Source organism: Drosophila elegans, unplaced genomic scaffold, assembly GCF_018152505.1.
Source record: "Drosophila elegans isolate 14027-0461.03 unplaced genomic scaffold, ASM1815250v1 contig_476, whole genome shotgun sequence".
Lineage (NCBI taxonomy): Eukaryota > Metazoa > Arthropoda > Insecta > Diptera > Drosophilidae > Drosophila > Drosophila elegans.
The window spans coordinates 25,553,564-25,574,690 of record NW_024545863.1 but is presented as its reverse complement, the minus strand read 5'-3'; the positions used below and the strand labels follow the sequence as shown (position 1 = coordinate 25,574,690).

At 46.7% G+C, this 21,127-nt stretch overlaps 7 protein-coding genes across 11 annotated transcripts; 4 read left to right on the top strand and 3 right to left on the bottom strand.

The window, feature by feature from the left end:
* The first annotated feature begins 24 nt into the window (after positions 1-24).
* Positions 25-5,096, top strand: LOC108136915 (spastin). Of its 2 annotated transcripts, XM_017258380.2 has the most exons (6): positions 26-1,059; positions 1,712-1,882; positions 2,028-2,213; positions 2,429-2,595; positions 2,990-3,242; positions 3,305-5,096. In XM_017258380.2, the coding sequence occupies exons 1-6, from the start codon at positions 312-314 to the stop codon at positions 4,048-4,050; spliced, it is 2,271 nt and encodes a 756-aa protein (XP_017113869.1). In that variant the 5' UTR covers positions 26-311; the 3' UTR covers positions 4,051-5,096. The 2 variants fall into 2 exon arrangements, with proteins under 2 accessions (XP_017113870.1, XP_017113869.1); XM_017258381.2 differs by lacking the exon at positions 2,028-2,213 and having other exon boundaries at positions 25-1,059.
* Positions 5,097-5,888: 792 nt separating this feature from the next.
* On the bottom strand, positions 5,889-10,928 carry LOC108136688 (nucleolysin TIAR). 2 transcript variants are annotated; one of them, XM_017258009.2, is made up of 5 exons: positions 10,851-10,928; positions 8,510-9,526; positions 7,278-8,201; positions 7,026-7,119; positions 5,889-6,957 (listed from the first exon to the last, which is right to left on the bottom strand). In XM_017258009.2, the coding sequence occupies exons 2-5, from the start codon at positions 8,735-8,737 to the stop codon at positions 6,797-6,799; spliced, it is 1,407 nt and encodes a 468-aa protein (XP_017113498.1). In that variant the 5' UTR covers positions 8,738-9,526; positions 10,851-10,928; the 3' UTR covers positions 5,889-6,796. The 2 variants fall into 2 exon arrangements, with proteins under 2 accessions (XP_017113498.1, XP_041565069.1); XM_041709135.1 differs by lacking the exon at positions 10,851-10,928 and adding an exon at positions 10,709-10,829.
* Positions 10,929-11,177: 249 nt separating this feature from the next.
* Positions 11,178-12,163, top strand: LOC108136694 (replication stress response regulator SDE2). The gene is made up of 2 exons (XM_017258018.2): positions 11,178-11,322; positions 11,385-12,163. The coding sequence occupies exons 1-2, from the start codon at positions 11,227-11,229 to the stop codon at positions 11,985-11,987; spliced, it is 699 nt and encodes a 232-aa protein (XP_017113507.1). The 5' UTR covers positions 11,178-11,226; the 3' UTR covers positions 11,988-12,163.
* LOC108136690 (beclin-1-like protein) lies at positions 12,159-13,729 on the bottom strand. The gene is made up of 3 exons (XM_017258013.2): positions 13,512-13,729; positions 12,411-13,458; positions 12,159-12,354 (listed from the first exon to the last, which is right to left on the bottom strand). Exons 1-3 carry the CDS (start codon positions 13,624-13,626, stop codon positions 12,249-12,251), a joined length of 1,269 nt encoding a protein of 422 aa, XP_017113502.1. The 5' UTR covers positions 13,627-13,729; the 3' UTR covers positions 12,159-12,248.
* Positions 13,730-13,769: 40 nt separating this feature from the next.
* On the top strand, positions 13,770-16,519 carry LOC108136689 (phosphatidylserine decarboxylase proenzyme, mitochondrial). Of its 2 annotated transcripts, none has more exons than XM_041709136.1 (2): positions 13,770-13,968; positions 14,623-16,519. In XM_041709136.1, the coding sequence occupies exon 2, from the start codon at positions 14,965-14,967 to the stop codon at positions 16,306-16,308; it is 1,344 nt and encodes a 447-aa protein (XP_041565070.1). In that variant the 5' UTR covers positions 13,770-13,968; positions 14,623-14,964; the 3' UTR covers positions 16,309-16,519. The 2 variants fall into 2 exon arrangements, with proteins under 2 accessions (XP_041565070.1, XP_017113500.1); XM_017258011.2 differs by having other exon boundaries at positions 14,613-16,519.
* A 787-nt stretch (positions 16,520-17,306) lies between these two features.
* On the top strand, positions 17,307-18,126 carry LOC108136695 (rhodanese domain-containing protein CG4456). Of its 2 annotated transcripts, XM_017258019.2 has the most exons (3): positions 17,309-17,410; positions 17,477-17,984; positions 18,043-18,126. In XM_017258019.2, the coding sequence occupies exons 2-3, from the start codon at positions 17,521-17,523 to the stop codon at positions 18,044-18,046; spliced, it is 468 nt and encodes a 155-aa protein (XP_017113508.1). In that variant the 5' UTR covers positions 17,309-17,410; positions 17,477-17,520; the 3' UTR covers positions 18,047-18,126. The 2 variants fall into 2 exon arrangements, with proteins under 2 accessions (XP_017113509.1, XP_017113508.1); XM_017258020.2 differs by lacking the exon at positions 18,043-18,126 and having other exon boundaries at positions 17,307-17,410; positions 17,477-17,988.
* On the bottom strand, positions 18,057-20,314 carry LOC108136687 (heat shock protein 68). Its single transcript, XM_017258008.2, has one exon. The coding sequence runs from the start codon at positions 20,139-20,141 to the stop codon at positions 18,234-18,236; it is 1,908 nt and encodes a 635-aa protein (XP_017113497.1). The 5' UTR covers positions 20,142-20,314; the 3' UTR covers positions 18,057-18,233.
* Between the last annotated feature and the right edge of the window lie 813 nt (positions 20,315-21,127).

The window sequence follows — 21,127 nt, the reverse complement described above, 5'->3', positions numbered from 1 at the left end:
ATAGTTGGGCAGCACTGGCGGGGGGCTCCAGAGCTTAGCTTCAGTTTTCAACGTCGGAGAGTTGTAAGTGCGAAGAAAAATCAGTACTCTCGGATAGCAGCAAAATGAGCACTTGCTACAACGTCGGACAATAATAGAGTGTGTCAGTGGTTTATTTGTTTTTTATGTGGCGACGACACCGACTCGTGCCACGGCCAAACATTTAAGTTTAAAGGATAACTCCCCCGTGCAACTTCTGCGGGGTTGAGGACAAGGGCAAGGAGAGCGGGGGCCGGAGTGCTGGACGCGCAGACAGCGCGGAATCGATATCGATGGTACGCACCAAAAACCAGTCGTCCTCCTCCAGCGCCAGCAGCAGCAGTACCAAGTCACCGATAAAGTCCAGCGGTGGAGCAGGATCATCGGGCGGCGTCATCAGTGGCCGCCAGTCCACACACCGCTCGTCGAGCGCATCCAACGTTGCCGCCGTTGTCGCCGGTGCCTCATCCGTCGGTGGCGGCTCCTCCTCGAATCGCCGTAGTCCGGGCAGTTCACCGGACGGCGACGACGACACCACCACCACAGATGACCTGACCCCCACCTCGTGCACCCCGCGTAGCGGCCACCATCATCAGTACGGCTACTCCTCCTCCGTGCACAAGCAGAACCTCTACGTCGTCTCTTTCCCCATCATATTTCTCTTTAACGTTCTGCGCTCGCTGATTTATCAGCTGTTCTGTATTTTTCGCTACTTGTACGGGGCGAGCACAAAGGTGATTTACCGCCCGCACCGCCGCGACTGCAACATAGAGATTGTAGTGCAGAATTCCTCCAAGGACCAGCAGCAGCAGTTAAACCATCCTCTCGAGCTGAATAACGAGGGTGCTGGCCAGGAGCAGCAGTTGTCAAATCAGCCGCAGCGTTACAGGGCAATTCAACCTTTGGAAATGGCCGCCAATCGTCCGGGAGGCGGGTACTCACCTGGTCCCGGTGATCCCCTGCTGGCTAAACAGAAGCATCACCATCGCCGCGCCTTCGAGTACATTTCCAAGGCGCTCAAGATTGACGAGGAGAACGAAGGTGAGTGACGGTGACGGGGGTGGCAGATCCAGTTCGAGTTCGAGTACTCGATGCTCAATGAGTCATCGCCCGCTGGCCGCTTTTGTTGTCTGTCGAATGTGAGAATCAATAAGCCAAAACGCGCGCACAAAAGATGCCCCACATGTCAGGCGAAGGAGTAATAGGGGAAGGTGGCCTGTCCTGATGGGCTTTTATTGACTGGCAGTCCTTCAATCCCATGCTTTTTCATACTAAGTTTTCACAAGCGCACAAGAGTATTTTCAAAATACAGTATTCGTTCAAGAACTATCTAATAGAGAAACCAAAGCTATTCTGGCCACTTAAAATTTATATTCTTGACAGGATTTAAGTTGTATTATAACCGTAAGAGCAGCAGAATCTATTAAAATATAATATTTTTTTTAATTACCGTAATTAGAATAAATAAACATGGCTCTTCTGGTGTAAAAGATTTAAAGGATGCAATTTATGAATACCTAGATCTATGAAAGAATAAATAAGCGAATCAATTTGTACCTACTACATATTTGTAGTATTTAAAAGTCTTGAAACGTTCAACAATTAACAGCTTAGGTTAGGATAAAGGATATTCCAATTTAGAATTTCCAAAGTCAAATTCTACTCAACCATTCACTCGACATATTTTTTTCAGGTCACAAAGAGCTGGCAATCGAGCTCTACCGTAAGGGTATCAAAGAGCTGGAGGATGGCATCGCTGTCGACTGCTGGAGTGGCCGTGGAGATGTGTGGGATCGGGCTCAGCGGCTGCATGACAAGATGCAGACAAACCTCTCGATGGCCCGGGACCGTCTCCACTTTCTGGGTGAGTGACTGCCCAAATTTTCTCTACCCCGGAAACATAGTTTTTGTTTACCTCATTTTTTGTTTATTTCATTTTGCACGTTTACCCTGCTTTTTTGTTGCCCACCTTGGTTTTGTCCATATTGTCGTGTTCATCCAACGCGCAGCGCTGCGTGAGGAGGACTTGCAAATGCAGCGGCTCTCCTTGAAGGAGAAGCAGAAGGAGCAGGCTCAAAGCAAGCCCCAGAAGTCCAGAGAGCCCATGCTGGCTGGCATGACCAGCGAGCCCATGAAGCTTAAAGTGCGCAGCAGTGGCTACGGGCCCAAGGCCACCACCAGTGCCCAGTCCACCGGTAAGTTCCTCACCAGCTCACCAGCACCCAACAAGATCCTCACCCGGCAGCGCAACAGCGACCAAAAGCAGATCGATCAATCAATCCCTATCACCACTCATTTGGCACTTTATTTTATTACCATTTTTATATGGCTTACCCAAATTGTAGCTTGGAAATAGTATCATTTTTTGGCTTATTCTTCTCTGATCGGGCTTATTTTGTTTCTTTCACAGCATCTGGCCGCAAGCTAACCATTGGAACCAAGCGGCCCGGCAATTTGGCCGTGACCAACAAGTCACAAACGCTGCCGCGCAACCTTGGCTCCAAAACATCCGTGGGCGCAGTCCAAAGGCAGCCAGCCAAGACGGCTGCCACGCCTCCCGCCGTTCGGCGTCAGTTCGTGAGTATATGGATATGTAAACAAATATATCTGCCTTTTTTTTTTGAGAATATACAACGCAGGCAAATATATAAAAAATGGATTCAGCTTACACAAATTTGATCATTGCGTACAATAAAATGTTTGTTTGTTAGTTTACAGTTTACAAAGACTTGCAGCTAAGGCAGGTCTTTTAATCAATTCCCAGGGTACTTATATCTCTGTTTATGGCAAGCTATATGTTTATAACTGTACACAATCCGCTATAGTGAAATTACTTTATCAGTATCATAATTAAGTTCAAGAAGCCAAAGTCAACACCATTTTAACACGCTACATTTCGTATTAAATTTGGATTTAAACCTAACAGCTATACTCTGACCATTTTTAAAACATGTTCTCCTTCCGGCTGCAGTCATCGGGTCGCAATACGCCGCCTCAGCGCTCGCGAACTCCCATTAACAACAACGGACCCAGTGGCAGTGGCGCCAGCACTCCAGTGGTGAGTGTGAAAGGCGTGGAGCAGAAGCTTGTGCAGCTGATACTCGACGAGATCGTCGAGGGCGGAGCTAAAGTGGAGTGGACGGACATCGCCGGCCAGGACGTGGCTAAGCAGGCTCTTCAGGAGATGGTCATACTGCCATCCGTCCGACCGGAGCTATTTACGGGTATGTTTGCTACTACGGAGTTACTTTAAGTGTGACTAAAGCCATTCCTCTATCTTGTTTAGGTCTTCGTGCCCCGGCCAAGGGATTGCTGCTGTTCGGTCCGCCCGGAAACGGTAAGACACTCCTGGCCCGTGCCGTGGCCACCGAGTGCAGTGCCACCTTCCTGAACATTTCCGCTGCCTCGTTAACCAGCAAGTATGTGGGCGATGGCGAGAAACTGGTGAGAGCTCTTTTCGCAGTAGCACGACACATGCAGCCCTCAATTATTTTCATTGATGAGGTGGACTCGCTGCTCTCGGAGCGCAGCAGCAGCGAACATGAGGCATCGCGCCGCCTGAAGACCGAGTTTCTGGTGGAGTTTGATGGGCTGCCTGGTAATCCAGACGGCGATAGAATTGTGGTGCTGGCCGCCACCAATCGGCCGCAGGAATTGGACGAGGCTGCACTCCGACGGTTCACGAAGCGCGTTTACGTCTCACTGCCAGACGAGCAGACTCGCGAGCTGCTCCTCAATAGGCTGCTTCAGAAGCAAGGCAGTCCTTTGGATACGGAGGCGTTGCGTCGCCTGGCCAAAATTACCGACGGCTACTCGGGCTCTGACTTGACGGCCCTGGCCAAGGACGCGGCTCTGGAGCCCATCAGAGAGCTGAACGTGGAGCAGGTGAAGTGTCTGGACATCAGTGCGATGCGTGCAATCACGGAGCAGGACTTCCACAGCTCCCTGAAGCGCATTCGACGTTCGGTGGCGCCGCAGAGCCTCAACTCTTACGAGAAGTGGTCACAAGACTACGGCGACATCACCATCTAGTCTGTCCTTGCTAGCGAACCTGCCCGCCTCCATCACACCTGAGTGGAGTAGCTGTGATGTGAGTGTCAGAATGTAACTTTTTGCCGTTTCACTAGTTTTGATCATGTGACTCATGGTTCTTCGCTTTTAAGTACGGTTCCATTCAATCTGTAGAATTATAGTTTCACAAACATTGTTAGACTTATAACCAGTGAATAATTCAATATGATTTGTTTTCATACTAATTCTGTGTATTTCAGCTTAAGGTTATTGTATTTTTTTTCGTCGTTTTACCGACATGTCCATGTGGTGCGAAATCTGTCATGCAGCTCCATTATCGTTATACTCATTTAACCTAGTGTATTTCTAAGAATATCTATACTATCCAATGGAGTTGCTAGAACAATAGTTAAGCCCTGTTTTCGTTTCCGATGTTTATTCAAGGGCACTTTGCTTTCTAAACTAGGTTAAGTTTTTGGAACATTCCATGTAGTGGCGTTTTTTTCGATGGACAGACTGCCCAAGAAGTTCACAACTACTTCCATTGAATCCTTAAACCAATAGAGCATATTTTTGTTGTACATTGAGTGCCCATCCACAAGTTACATGTAATCTAGAAGTAAGTGTAGTTTTAAGACCGATGAGATATAAACTATACACACCCACAAAGATAAATTTACCGGCGCCGATTCGGATTTAAGTTTTAATAGTTATCACTATCCGTATAGTTAGTCTAGTTTAGTTCCTTTGTTTCAATCTATGTACCTACGGCCATAAATACAATCGTCTCCGAGTCACCTATATTATTAGTAACGCTCCCAAAATGTTGTACCTAGCAGTTGCGTATGGATCTGGTGTTATCAGATCGATCAGATATATCTACCACCCGCACACACGCATGTCGCTTATCGCGGTTCTTTGATCCAGCTTCTACGCAGCTCGCCCACCCGGAATTTGAGTTCGATGACTAATTACTAAACACAGATCAAAAAACTACATGCATATAAATATATATATATATATAAATAAATCTATAGATTACGCTAAATAAAATCGATTTCAACAAACATTAATTGCATCCTTATCAGCTATAGTTAATGGTAAAAGAAAGTATTGTATTGGTTAAGCTTGAGCATTTGTCTTTAAAACTTTAACTCGAAATAAGTAGCTGAAATAACTTGATACATTCAAAATATTTGAAAGTCCCTTTAAAATCATTTTGTATTTTAAAGCAATCCATCCAATCGCATATTTGGCACTGCTTTAAGGATTACTTAAATTAAAACTTTATACTTTTGCCGAAAATACTATTATGTTTGTAACATTTTTTAATCCATACAGGAGCTAAATTCGTCTCTGTAAAGTGTATGCAACATGCACTTGTTTGTATATTGAAAAACTTTATCTTGTAGCTCCTATCGAAACGATTCTATTTTCGTCAAAAAGTTTATACATTACATTTTGCGAAACTGTCTTATCAGCTATTTAATCCATTCGGACACCAGCGCCACTTGTGTTGACAACCAGGATACGTTGCCAAGATTAAGAGTGTCAATGTCAAGAATAACGTGAGGGCATCGTTAAAAGTGAAGGAACGGACGCCTCCTCTTCCTTCAACCTAGACGCCAAAAGGAAGCCCCATTATGAACCAAATGAATGCCAAATAATTATTTAAATTTAAAGATTTTTAAACTGGCATTTTTTAAAAAATTTTCCAAATTCCTTAATTTTTAACAAAATCGGACGACTGTTAACAGCATTTATAAGCTAATTTTGAGTACTATACTTCTTTACAAGTGCAAGTTCTTTAGCTCTAGTAATTTTCAAACACTATTTGTCCTTATTAAAAACACCATTCGTTCGTTTTCTCACTTGTTTTATATATTTTTTTGTTTCTTTATTTTACATTTTACATGTTTATATCGCATTTCGTTTTCCACATTGGAAATATACAATATGTATGCTCGAATTTACATTCTCTTAGTGGCTAAATTTGTTTTTCCTCTTTTTTTTTGCATTCGGCTTGCTTGTGGCTATCCTTTCATCCTACTGACGCCTCAGTTTTCGTCTTCAGTTTTCGTTGACACATGTTCCACATAATTACAATTACAATTTGCTGTCACGTTTTTTGTTTCGATTGTGTTTTTTTTTATATTCTTCTCTGTTGTCGCGCGTAATTTGCCTTTTTTCTGTTCTGTTTGTTTTTGTTGAATTTCTCATTCGGTTTATTTTGTTTCCGTTTCGTTTATACGCCTATATCTGCTTAAATTACAAATCATTAAATTATTTTAACACGTACTTAGATTGGATTAGATTGTTACAGCTACCCGCCCATCGCCCAGAGCTTTTCAGTTGATGTCGTTTCAGGTGTCGCCGGCGTGGTTTACTTTAAGTTGAGTTTCACGCACCGCCTCGACCTTCGACTTGGGAGGAGGGTTAAAAAAAAGACCCTCCTAACCATCGAATCCGCTTCCGCCCACCGCAATCAGCCGCAACCGTAGCCACAACTCCAACTGGATACTCGTGCTCCTCTCTAATCTCCCGCTGCCTCGCCGCCGCCGATGTTGCTGCTACTGCTGACCGGCAGGGCCAGGAGCGGTTCCGACTTGGCTGGGACTACTCGGTATTGTACGTAACCTAAACGTGCGTAATGCGCTTGCAGCTGCTGCAGATGCGTCAGCTGGGGCAGCAGTGGTGGTTGTGGCTGCGGCTGGGGGCGACTGCCCGGATGCTGCAGACGGCGTCGAAGCTGGCGTCACATCTCAGCTCATTGGGTCTGGTATTGTGGCATTGCAGCACTGTACATCATCTGGGGGGCAAGTGAACCGTTCGCTGCTGCGGCCGCGGAGGCTGCGGCCGTTACGCCGGGCACCACAGTTCCGGGCACACCCCATGCCACATTCGGCGGCACCATGCGGTAACCGGCAGCTGAAAGTAGTACATTTATTCATTAAATATAGCTCAATAGATTGCTGGACCAAGAAAGGGGTACATACGGACACCTCCCGCTTGCTGAGCACTGGTGGTGTAGGCGTAGGGGTAGTAGCCCTGCTGCATGTACTGCGTCTGCATCTGGGTTGTGGGATAAGCCTGAAAAAATATATATAGAAGTTAGCGACACGTTTTAAAAACAGTTAGATATTTAAAAAAATTCATAGATTCTTTAATGTCATACAAATTATTCAGTTTAATTTTGATTAGAAGGCGCCATAGAAAATCAAGGAGTAATTGGCTAAAACATATCTCACCGCTGGAGGGTACCAGTAGCCCATCTGCTGGTAGGCGTACGGATACTGCGCTGCTGTGGCGGCTGCAATCTGCTGGGGTGTCATCATTTGGCCGGGTATCGCCGCTCCGGTAGCGGCGGCAATCTGTTGCTGCGTCATCATTTGGCCTGGCATTCCCGCTCCAGCGGCAACCGCCGCATTTGCCGCTGCCACGGCTGCAACATTGGCCGAGGCTGCTGCCGCAGCGGCTTGCGCATTGAGGTTATTGGCCGAGTTGTCGCCACCGTTCTCCTTGCCCCAGAAGCACTTCACCAGGTTGCCGTGAACCTCGCTATTGTGCGTGTGCTCAATGGCGCGGGCTGCTGCCTCCTTAGTGACAAACTTGATGAACGAAAAGCCCTTGTCCTTAAAGACCCGCACGTCCTGAATGGGACCAAACTGGACAAAGTGCTTGTGCATCAGGTCGTCGCTTATGACGTTCGCCGGGAAGCCGCCGCAGTAGACGGTGGTGTTGGTGGGGCTCGACTGGTTGTACACTTCCTCGAAGGTGTGCCTTTGGCTGCCCTTTACGCCGGACCCATTTCCGCCTGGTCCGCCGCCCATGCCGCCGCCCTGGCCACCGCCCTTCGACGGCTCGCGCGGCGGGGGCAGTTTGCGCGTGGACCAGTTGGTGCGTATCGATCGCGACCCAATCCACTGGCCGTTCATCGCCTGGATGGCGTTTTCCGCCTCTGCCTTCTTAACGAACGACACAAAGGCGTAGCCCTTGGACTTCATGGTATGCGGGTCGCGCACGATCCGGCAGTTGGAGATCTCTCCAAAGGGGGCGAACGCCTCACGCAGTGTCTCCGTCTCAATCTCGGGACTGAGGTCGCCTACAAATATGTGGTGATGTGAGCTGATGTCTGTTTTGGGCTGATTGCTGGGACTGGTAGCCCAGTTAACCTGAGAATTGGGAATACAATTGGTTAATAAGTGCTTTTAAATAAGTGTCAACTTTATGAAAAATAAAATAGAACAAAAACTGAGTACTTTGAAACGTTTTATATCATTTCCAGTTGAATTGTGGCACTGTCTTCTTTAAAATTTTACTTTTTGACAAAACTAAATAAAAAAAATAAGCAACAATAAAAAATTTAAGTAAATCCGAGATATCATTTAACATTTAGCCCTGAGAAAATTTTTATCTTCGATTTAGTCAATAGAATGGGCAAATTAATATACTAACAATTAAGAGCTCTTAGTTTGCTTACCTTAATTTCCTTTTCTAGGAAGAGTCGTTTGTTCATAGCGGTCAGAGCTGTGGTGGCTGCCTGATAGTTTGAATATTCGATGAAGGCGTACGGATCGTTGCCAGGCTCCCGAATAATCTTGCAGCTTTTGACGGGACCCATGGTGCCGAAGAGGGCGATGAGCAGGTCCTCGGACACGGTGCTGTCTAGGTTGCCCACATAGAGGGTCTTGGGCTGCGACTCGTCCATGGCTGGGGGATGTCCTGCGACTTCGATCCGAATCTACACTAGACTACTGCGACAATCTAAACTCGGACCGGAATTGCAACTGCAACTGGCCGCATTAATCGGAAGGAGCAGTATCAAAAATTTCAGATCTTTCTAGCTACGTACAAAATCTAAGTATCTGCTAATTAAACAGGTGTCTTTGCGGTGATCTAAAAGGTGCTAGCTGATAACAGAGAACTCGGCTAAAAAATTTGAATACTTTGATATTCTAATAGGTTTTAACTCACTCTCGAATTGGCTGGGCTGGATTTGTATTTGCTTCCGTTATATAAACTATATATGCTGGTATCTAGGTTGGTAGATCTTTATGCCTAACGTTGAGGTTCTTCGTTTATTGCTTTTCTTCGTTCCTAACCTGCCGCCTAACTGAAAATTACGTTAAACATCTATATGTATATGTATAAATATATCTGTCCTAACTAAACGCTAATGGAGTGTTTTGGAATATAAGATTTGTCGCAATATGAATATGATCGGGCAACTTCGCTTCCTGGGGTCCTGGGATTCGATGTTCCTTAGGGATAGTACGTTACTTGGTACTGTTGAATCGCTCGATCCTTCGATTATCTTGGGGGTTTGTTTTTTAAATAGTCCGGTCCAATATACAGGATTGTATAAATGTATATATGAATACTTGGTTGCGGCTGCTTGTTCTTCTACAAAAGTTAGTTGGCTATGTTGAACGGTGTGAAAGTTCGCAGGTTAAGTGTTGTATTTGGGTTTCGAAGCTGACCCCTGGAATCGCTGCTGCTGCAAAAGAGAGAATTTGGGTTAGTTGAGGGCTGATAACCGGACTGGGACAAGGTCTAACAGCACATGATCGGTGGGGCTTTAGCTAGGCAAATGATATGTATGGATATAAATCGGCTACCCCGCCCCACCCTTTTCGCATGAGGGGAACAAAGAAGGCGGCAAAGCAGTGCAGGGACACGCACACACAGACGCACACGGAAAGAGAGCTAGAGAGAGAGGGTGGGAGAGGGAAAGAGACTGCCTGCTCTTATAACAAAGCGAATGGCCAACAATTGACAATAGCCATTCATTCGCAACGAATTTGCGGGCCTAGCAAAATAATTTAGTTTATAATTATTAAATTTATGTACCCTGTATTGCACTTTACCCGAATTCTTTTCGGGCCACTCACGCACAAACACACACACTGCAAATCTACGTCGAAAAAAGGGTGAAAGGAAAAACGAAAATCGACTAGAAGATGAATGACCGTCGATAACAAAATGAGGAGAAAGAAAACAGGGAGAAAGAAGAGAAGAGAAGGGAAATTTGCGAAACCGGCGGGCGCACACACGTTTGCATTAGATATTTGTTTTTTTTTTCTTTGGCGAAATACAATTTTAATTTGCATAGCACTAAACTTGATTTTGAATATTTCTGCGGCGGCGGCGCTAGAAAATGTCAGTCAAAGTCACATAAAAGATGATACGGCGAAAAGGGAATGGCGGGGTGGTTTTTGTTGCTCATTTGCTGCTTATTTTCTTCTCTTTTCGCACACACACGCGCAGAGAGGCGTCTTGCGCTGGTCTTTTTGTTTGCGTTTTGCTCACATGAGTCGCCACTTTTCTTTTTTTCGGTTTTGGTTATTGAGTGTATTTAAACTAATGCCAATATACCAATACCAATGCCCTTTTGAATGCGGGACTTTTCATTAGCCTTTCAGCTTGCCGCTATATGTACATATGTATGTATATACATATCTAGTTCGCTTTTGTGCTGCCATCTTTTAATGCCGCTCCCCCCGCCTACCACGGCTGCCACGCCCCCGCCCCGATGCCGAAAACAAGGTTTAACCTTTATCGCCGCGCGATAGTGCAATAATTTATAATGCCCATTGTTCAGACTCGGATTTTGCTGCCAAAATCCGCACTCTCTTGTGTTAATGCGCTTTCTGTGACGTGGCTGCGGTTGTAAATTTACCGCATTTTACTTGCTCAGTACTCGATTCGCACACTTCACTCAACGATTAAGTTTAGCCGCTAACGGTTTATATTATATTTGCACAACTTTCGTTGTTTTTTGAGGATACAAATGTACGTTTAACGCGTCGCTAAAATTTTACCTTCGTCGTCTAAAATGCGAACTAATTAATGAGATTTTTGTGTGCGAGAGCCAGGGCTGCCAACTCGTTGAAAAGCAAAAACGCAATGGCGGCAATCTGGGAAATGTAATGAAAAATGAGGAATTACGCCTGCTTGCTTTGAAATAATTTCACCTTGGGTTATCACTCGGTGCTTCAATAGGATATTATACAAGATCAATTCTTAACTTGCTATTTTAATTAATTTTACGAAAAATATTCGAAAAGGGGGCAACCCTAGGGCCATCGATAACGCTTGCATCACCGCCTTCTCTTTCTAACACGCGCGCCGCGGAAGCAGATGTATAACAAAGAGGAATAGCAATAACAATCGTTATCGAAAAGGGAAAACGTCGAAATGGACATTAATATTTTTATAAACAACCAAATTTTAATTAATTGTGCGAGTCCCGTTAATTATGTTGAGCTATGCAGCCAGATTGAGAAGAACACAGTAAGTGTAATATTGACCTGCTGAATTTCATAAGTTTGTCTAATAAAGTTAAAAATGTTCAGAACTTGCAACCTAAAGACTATTATTTGGTAAGAAATGGCAAACGTTTGTCTGGAGAACTCCTTCATGGTGATGTCCACTGCGTCCTGCGCCAGCTGGGCGGCAAGGGAGGATTCGGATCCATGTTGCGAGCCATTGGCGCCCAAATCGAAAAGACCACCAATCGCGAAGCTTGTCGGGATCTGAGTGGCCGCCGACTGAGGGACATCAATGAGGAAAAGCGAGTGCGCGCCTGGCTGGACAAACAGGGCGAGCGGGAACGGGAGGCGGAGGAGCGGAAGAAGCGCAAAATCGAGAAGCTGCTGGCTGTGCCAAAACACGACTTTAAGGACGAGAAGTACGAGGAGGCCAGGGCCAATCTCACCGAGAAGGTGAATGACGCTTTTGAGGAAGGACTTAAGCAGGCAGAAGGTATCAAAGAGAAGGAGACGCAGGCCCAGGAAGCATCCACCAGTGGCACAAAGAGGAAATCACCAGTTGAAGACAAAACCAAGGCCAAAAAGAAGAAAAAGGGCACCCTCTGGATAGGCGATGACATTTCAGGATCCGACTCGGAGGACAGCGAGGAGGAACTTGAGGCGCAGAAAAAGGCCATTAAAAACTAGATAAAAAGGTTTACAATTAAGTAGGAAGGACTATTTGTACCACTTCATATGTAAATGCCGCTAAATAATAAATTTACAAGTCTAACGCATGTGAAAATATCGAAACAAAAATAATAGAAATAAGCAGACCCAATAGTTATTTGAATATACCGAATAAACTGACTCGACATATAAAACGTTGAAAGATCTTGATTTAATACTAAACACTAAAAGATTAATAAGTAATTGTATAAATAAACATTAGAGTTAGAAAGAGAAACATCACGGCGACACAAATTGCGAAGAAACCCAGGCTAATCCCCACTTTAAATTTGTCAGCATAAACTTTAAAGCTTTTGTCCACTGCTCCTCGGAGTTGAACTGGATCCTGCAAGGAATTAGGCATTAGTATTAGAAAAATCGAGGAAATTTTAAAAAACCCACTTAATCGAATAGGAATTTCCTGTGGAGGGGTCGATGATCTTGCCCTTCTCCATCTTGTAGGGCAGCAGGAACTCCGTGTCGCGCTTCTCCACCTCCTTCTGGAATTGGGTGAGGCAGTCAAGGAAGGCCACCATGGCAGCATCAAACTTGGTGTCCCAAAAAAATTTAAACCCGCCACTGCCGTATAGTGGCAGCTCCCGGTTCTCGCCGAGAACCTCTACGTATGAATGGTTGCCAAAGGGCACAACGCGATACCGCTCGAAGGTAAGCCCAATCTTGCGGGCCAGGGCGGAGAGCAAGAGCACGGTCTGGCCCCAGGCGGCGTTGATCTCTGACCAATCCACGGACACAGAGGGCAGCCTGCCCAGCCTAAAATTGTTGATGGTACCGAAATGCCCGGCGTGCCAGATGTGAAAGGTGATGTTAAAGATGTTCGTGTCGCGCAGTTTGTCCAGCTGCTGCCGGGAGTAGGCGATCTGGCTCTCCAGACTGCGCTTGTCATCCTCGGTTAACATCAGCTCACGTCTGTGTTTGGTGTACTCGCGCCAGTAGCTTTCCTCCTGCTCGTGAAGCTCCTCCCGCTCCACTTCCTCCTGAGCGATGGCAGCGTTAAGCGATTGTTCCTCCTGCTTGAGCTGCGCCAGATCGGTCAAAAGCTGCTGCTCGCTGCGCTTTAATTCCTCCAGCTCCTTGTCCAGGGCTTCGACATTCGGCGCCTCACGCTGCTGCTCCAGCTCGTCCAGATATGCCTTGTACACATCCCACTCATCCTCGGCGATGCGCAGCTCCCGGTCCATGATCTCCAACATGGAGTCGGCGCACTCCTCGCACAGCGGATGGTCAATCTCCGAGTTTGAGGACAGGCAGTCGAATAGCTCCGCTTTGAGCTTGAACGCAACACTCATCTTCTTGTTGTCCCGGCCGTCCGATACCAGCATAAATCCAGTGCCATTGATTGAGTCCGTGAGCCTGTAGGGCGGCACAAAGTGGTCGAAACTGCTAGCGTCCTGGGGGTCCAAGGTGTTTCCATTGTTTCCGTAAATGGGCACTGCAAAAAATGAATCATTAGAGGGTTTTACAAAACAATTAGCCGTATCATACGCGATAACTCCGCCATGGCGTGCACGCTGATCTTTTCCAGCTGCTCGTCCAGGACGATGGGCTGCAGGCAGCGTTGGCAGGCAAAGGAAACCGCCTGTTTCTCCGCCTCGCTCATTGTGGCCGCTATATGTTGTCCTTCAATTTGTGCTTACAATTAAAATTTCCACCGAGTGAGAAAAAACAAATAATTTAACAGCTGTTTTCAGCTGCTGCCAGTGTTGCCACCCCGCCAAAAAAGAGAGTCGCAAAATGGCGCAGTTAATCGGACAGAAAACTGTCAACCAACAACAAGCGTGCAATAAAAAAGAAAGAAATAACGAAAAAACCAGTTTTAAACAAAAACATTGCTCAATTGTGTCCGCGGAAGAGGCTTAAGCGTGCCGTGGAGGCGCAGGCCTTGACCACGATTCCCGCTGATAAGAGAGAAATCGAGCGGTTTCGCTTTTAGTTTGTTTTGGTGAGCAACAAGAACATTAGACGCTATGCCGTCGCCAGTGCTGCCAAACTGGCTTGACGATTAATGCCAGATCTAGCTTTTTTTAAATACGTTTTTATTAATTGGAAATTAAGGACGTCCAAATAATTTTAAGGTGTTTAAGAGTGTTGCGGGGACCCAAAAGCCTAATAGAGCAGTTTGGTATTTGATTTGGTAATTTGATTACATTTCAATGGCTATGAAAGTGCTTAACAAATTTAAAGGTTCTTGAATTTCTGCCACAAACTATTTTTAAGAAGATTAAGTTAATTGAATTATGTTTGCACTTCACAAATGTGAAATGACGCATTTAGTTGCCCTACATCTAGGCAAAGTATTTAAGGTTAAGGACATTGACTCCGCAATCTATTGCGGTACGCCAGAGCAACGATAAGCTAAGAAATTCCAAGAAAAACATAAAAAAAAACATGAGTAGAGAAACTGATAAAGGTTTGCACTCACGACAACATTATATATATTATTAGTTTTAAATATTGGAACAATTAGGCATCCCAGATTTTGGGGTCTAGAAAATAGCTTTTAAATGCTAAATTCGTCAGCTGGCAGCACTGGCAGTGGTCACACTGTAGGCTCTTCGGTTTTGACGACCCATGGCAAATTTTCAGTCTCTTGCAGGCAGCAAAGCTATACGGAAGCAACAATTGGAACGCCCAGAAATCCTCCCCCGAACATTTGAATATTGACACAAGTGCCGCCCAGACTAGAATCCCCAAACCGCATGAGAGTGTTTTTGTTTTCCATCTGTTCCTAGACCCTAGCCGGATTTTTAGATTTGCGGATTTGCGCCGCCAAGTCACTTAAAAGCCAGCCGAATTAACGCGCCAGATTAAACAAACAAAAACAGAAGCCGAGACCAGTTCCACATCGTGCCATTTTTATCTGGGCACACGTACGTGATTACGTGATTAGCGCGGAGGCGGGGGCTGCGGTTTATCAATAGCAACAGCAAGAGCAACAATGGTTTCCTATTTCGTACCTCGTGGCCGCTTCCTGCTAAAAGCCGGCAATCTGAGGCAGGTGGTGCAGCAGCAGCACCAGCCGGCCCAGATGCAGCTACAGCCCATCAAAGGACCCCAGACGCAGGCTCAGAATGGCAGCCTCCCGGTGGTGCGCCACTTCCGGCAGTTCTCCTCGAATCCCGCCTCCAAAGAGGCACCGCTCCACCACCGCCGGCCGCACCAGAAACAACAGCCCAATCCCAGCCAGGAGTTGGCCCAGCTCCGGCGTAATATCCTCTCACGCTGGACGGGCTTCCTGCTGCGCTGGGCTCCCATGGGCATTTGCGTGTTCGGCGCCATCGAGTGGCAGCTGCAGAAGCAGCGTTGCGAGCGGGATGGCCAGCCCAGGACAGCCTCCGAGTTGCAGTCGCGCATCTACTGCTCTCTGCCGCTGCGCATCCTCAGCCGCTGCTGGGGCTGGCTGGCCGCTTGCTACTTGCCTCCCAGTCTGCGTCCCTATGTCTACGGCTGGTACTCGAACACGTTCAACGTCAATCTGAGCGAGGCCCAGTATCCGGAGTACGAGCACTACAACAGTCTGGCCGAGTTCTTTACCAGGCCACTGAGAGAAGGTGTTCGCACCATCAATCGGGAAGCTCCACTGGTCTCCCCCGCCGATGGTAAGGTTCTGCACTTTGGCAGCGCCTCGGACTCGCTGATTGAGCAGGTCAAGGGTGTCAACTACAGCATCGAAGACTTCCTGGGCCCACTGCAGACTCTGGAGCAGGCAAATTCCGGCACCTCCTACGCACAGGCACTCAAGAAACAGAACGACGGCTCGACGGAGCTGTACCAGTGTGTGATATACCTGGCCCCCGGAGATTACCACCGATTCCACTCACCCGCCGCCTGGAAGCCCACCATCCGTCGTCATTTCTCCGGCGAGCTGCTGTCTGTAAGTCCGAAAGTGGCCGGTTGGCTGCCTGGTCTGTTCTGCCTCAACGAACGTGTGCTGTACATGGGACAGTGGAAGCATGGATTCTTCTCCTACACCGCCGTGGGTGCCACGAACGTGGGATCCGTCGAAATCTACATGGATGCCGAGCTGAAGACGAACCGTTGGACTGGCTTTAATGTGGGCAAGCATCCGCCCAGTACCTACGAGTATGATGAACTGGTTCTGGACAAGCAGTCCACTGAAGCGCCTAAAGAGTTTGGTAAGGGCGAACTGGTTGGTCAGTTCAACATGGGCAGCACCATTGTCCTTCTCTTCGAGGCGCCTAAAAACTTTAAATTTGACATTGTCGCCGGCCAGAAGATCCGCGTGGGAGAGTCCCTCGGCCACATCGCGGGTACAAAATGAAAGGAGGAACTCGAATCCTGTACAGAATCAGTGCAAAGTCCTGTCACCCGTCTGTTCACATCACTCGTTGTATTAGCATTAGACGCTCGTGTCCTAGGCAAATGTATTTTGTGAACATCATGCGAAGCTAACTCTGTGTATTGTTGCCATTTCAGTAGTCTTAAGCTATATTTTATACAATAAAACGTCGAAATATCTTTGAGTACAACAACGGCACGTCAATTATCTCATTCCGGCACGCGCTTCTTAAGTAGAACACCGATTGTTGAGGTGGGCTAAGCGTTATCAGGAGGCGTTTTGATAAGCCATAGCGGTCGGAACCTACAGTCGTTGAACCCCCAGTGTTTGAGGATCCAGGAAGACTACGTCTGTGACCAGCTAATCGGGATGAATAACCCTCTGGGGGACCACACTTGTGTTTTTTCCCTGATGTCAACCGGGCTATCTGCGAGCGTGAACCTGAACCTGATCCAACTCCCTTTTGCCTAGAAGAGCGCGTGCCGCTGGCGATGGCGAGATGCCTAGTCGTCTATGCCTTACCCACCCATTGTTTACTTTCGCATCGAATCCGGGATCGCAATCCATTCCGTTTAATTGATTCAATCAAGTCCGGCCGGCGGGAATCTTGTTCGTTGAACTTATCAGGCGGTGACGGGTGATTTCGTCCCAGGCCTTGACACAGACACTACACGAAGTCCGCAAGTGTTGGTTGGTTGGTTATGCGCCCTGGCAACAGATTTGATTGCGAACGAGAATCTGCGTCAGTCGGCATTAGGGTTATCAAAAGTTTATTTTCGAATTTGGCGCCATCGCAAGGGATTGTAGAGTTGCTAATTTTAACAAATAAAAGCTTCTCTTTTTATAATATTTCGGAATAAATATTAATTTCAATTTAAATTTGTTTGTTACACAAATAAATTTAATGAATTCTCGAAAATCTAATTTAAATTGTCAACCTTTTTGTTGTAGCCGAGTTTTCAAACTTCTAGAAATATATCACTCAGTAATCCTATTTAAATTGATCAAACAATGGACATCTTCCATATAACACAAACAACAAAATTAATTTCGAAGGCCGCGCCAATCGGAATTCACCCATCAGGTAAGTTCACCTCTGGTATGGTGAATTCGTGTTAACAGCTGAGAGCCGGCATTCATTTCATAATAGATTTTTGTTGTGGATATACATAAGTATTAATTAAGCAGTTTAAAATGCTAATTCGACATTGCATGATGGCCTTAAGGGCCGCCAGGTCCCCGAATCTAGTGAATACTACCAGGAGTCCCCATAACATGTTCCTGCAGCGTTTCTACAGCAGCCAAGCACCTGCCATTGGAATCGTGGACTACGACGTGGTCAAGAAGCTGCCCAGCGAGCCGCAGAAGCTCCTCATTGATGTCCGGGAGCCTGAAGAGCTAAAAGAGACCGGACAAATCCCCGCCAGCATCAATATTCCGCTGGGAGTGGTTAGCCAGGAACTGACCGCCAGTGATCAGCTCTTCAAGTCCAAATACGGTAGAGAGAAGCCACAGCCGGATACGGAGATTATATTCCATTGCAAGATCGGCAAGAGAAGCCTTAAGGCCGCAGAAGCCGCCACCGCCCTGGGCTTCAGAAACGTAAAGAACTACGAGGGATCCTGGCTAGATTGGGCCAAAAGGGAGGGTCTTCCCAAGTAAATAAAATACATTAAATATGTATGTCAAATTTAATCTATTTTGATATTTTTTAAGGTAATGCCACATTCTTAAACGGAAAAATTTAATTTTATTTGCAAAGATCTAAGATCTAAGTAAAGTAAACAAAGGCAGATCATACATATTTTTTTAAAAACTAGCATTTTTGAACTAAAAATATCATAGTTTTTGGCCAGGAGGATTTTTGGTTATGAGATCTACACTAGTGGAACTTCTAACTGAGTAACTTAGTCCACTTCCTCGACGGTGGGGCCTTTGTAGCCGCCCGCCTGCTGTCCACAATTTGGAGCCTGCTGATTGTCGCCAGCTCCCTGGTGCATCTTGGTCATGATGGGGCTACAGAACTGGGTCAGCTCCTTTAGCTTGTGCTCGTACTCCTCCTTCTCAGCGGTGGTGTTGCTGTCCAGCCACTTTACCGCCTCACTGCAGCGCTCCAGGACACTGCTTTTGTCCGCCGAACTGATGCGATCGCCGCCCTGTTCGGCCGCCTCCTTCACACCAAACACGTAGCTCTCCAGTTGGTTGCGGGCAGCGATCCGCTGGCGGTGTCGCTCGTCCTCCTCGGCATACTTCTCGGCCTCACTTAGCATGCGATCGATGTCCGCCTGCGAGAGACGACCCTTGTCGTTCTTGATGGTGATGTTTTTGGCGTTGCCAGTGCCCTGCTCCTTGGCGGTCACATTCAGGATACCATTAGCGTCCAGGTCGAAGGTGACGTCGATCTTGGGCACTCCTCTGGGTGCTGGCGGAATGCCAGTCAGGTTGAAGTTGCCCAACACGTTGTTGTCCTTGGTCAAAGCACGTTCTCCCTCGAACACTTGGATGGTCACCGCCGGCTGGTTGTCCGCGTAGGTGGTGAAGGTCTTAGACTGCTTGCACGGAATGCGGGTGTTGCGCTCGATCAGCTTGGTCATCACCCCGCCGGCGGTCTCAATGCCCAGCGATAGTGGGGCCACGTCCACCAGAAGGACGTCCTTGATCTGACTGCTTTCGTCGCCCGACAGAATGGCCGCCTGGATGGCAGCTCCATAGGCTACCGCCTCATCCGGATTAATGGACAAGTTCAGGCTCTTGCCGCCGAAGAAGCTCTGCAGCAAGCTCTGCACCTTGGGAATGCGTGTCGAGCCTCCGACTAAAACTATATCGTGGATCTGGCTCTTGTCCATCTTGGCGTCGTTCAGGGCCTTCTCCACAGGCTGCAGTGTGTTGCGGAAGAGGTCGCCGCACAGTTCCTCGAATCTGGCGCGACTCACCTTGGAGTAGAAGTCGTGTCCTTCGAACAGGGCGTCAATCTCCAGAGAAGCCTCTGTGCTGGAGGACAGAGTGCGCTTGGCCCGCTCAGCCGCCGTACGGAGGCGTCGAAGTGCGCGTGGGTTCGAACGCAGGTCCTTCTTGTACTTGCGCTTGAACTCCTCGGCCAGATGGTTGACCAAGCGATTGTCAAAGTCTTCGCCACCCAAATGGGTGTCTCCTGCCGTTGAGCGCACTTCGAACAGAGAACCCTCGTCGATGGTCAGGATAGAGACGTCAAAGGTTCCGCCGCCCAGGTCAAAGATAAGCACGTTGCGCTCCCCCTTGAGATTCTTGTCCAGACCATATGCCAGTGCAGCGGCTGTGGGCTCGTTAATGATGCGGAGCACATTCAGACCTGCAATGGCGCCGGCGTCCTTGGTGGCCTGGCGCTGGGAGTCGTTGAAATAGGCCGGAACTGTGATGACGGCGTCCCGCACGGGATTGCCCAAATAGGCTTCGGCCGTCTCCTTCATCTTTGTGAGCACCATCGAGCTGATCTCTTCTGGGGCGAAGCGCTTCTCCTCGCCCTTGAACTCCACACTCATCTTGGGCTTGCCGTTGTCGTTGGTCACGCGGAAGGGCCAGTGCTTCATGTCCTCCTGGATTTTGGGGTCGTCGAAGCGACGTCCAATCAGCCGCTTGGCGTCGAACACCGAGTTCCTTGGGTTCATGGCCACCTGGTTCTTGGCGGCATCTCCGATCAGACGCTCCGAGTCCGTGAAAGCCACGTACGATGGTGTGGTACGGTTGCCCTGGTCGTTGGCTATGATCTCCACCTTGCCGTGCTGGAAGACGCCCACGCAGGAGTACGTGGTGCCCAGGTCGATTCCAATGGCTGGCATCTCTGCTGTATTCTTGCTTTTAAATTTAAATTATTTAAACTTTTTACAAGGTTTTCTATTCCCTGCTAATATAAATTTTAGTTTTTATCTGCCACTTTGGACTGATTCCTTTATATATTTTTTCTCTTGCTTGGAGTGCTTACACTTTGGCTGCTTGATTTCAAATGTGGCAGTTGCTAAATTTGTCTCGCTATTTATACCCAGCCGCAGAGAGCGGAAAACTCGAGATTTCCCTGCTAGAAGAGAGCAGAATACTCGAGACCTTTCGCGTGAGAGCGAGCGAAAGTTATAAGGAGTAGAAAGTTCAGGAACAATCGAGGGATATCATTTGCAGTGTCCTAGGTCAGCATTTTATTCAGCCATTTAAATAATATTAGTCTGCAATCTATTTTAGGCACGTTTTCTTATTGATTCCTTAAACAATTCATATTTTTAGATTCTGTTTATTTATGTTATTGACGTCTATATAAACATGTATGAGTATATTGGATTTTGTTGTCTATATTGCCGGTTTCTATGGAATTTTCTTGCTTTAAGCTATAGACATGCAACAATTCAACTCGATTTTTTTACAGAACGGTATAGCTGCCGTCTTTTGTCTATTGTTTTAAGCTTAAAACTTGAAAACATTTTCTTTGTTAAAAATGGTCTATATGTGGATGCCTCATTAAGTTTATAGTATTCAAAAGTTGCTTCCAAATTATTTTTGATTGCTATTTCCTAATATTAATACTAATATTTTAACCGCAACAATACATACTTAAAAATATTTGCCAAATAGTTTGCATTTTATTATAATGACGTCTATATGGCATACCGTAACAATTGGTAAAATAAAGCAAAAATTTTTGGTTTTTAGGATCATAAATATTTTTTACTTAAACATAAATTAATAAGTTAAATTTGTTTGAATAATTGTAAACAAAAGCAGCGATAATTTCCCTACAGGATGTAATCGATGCTTCCTATCGAATATGGCATCTTAT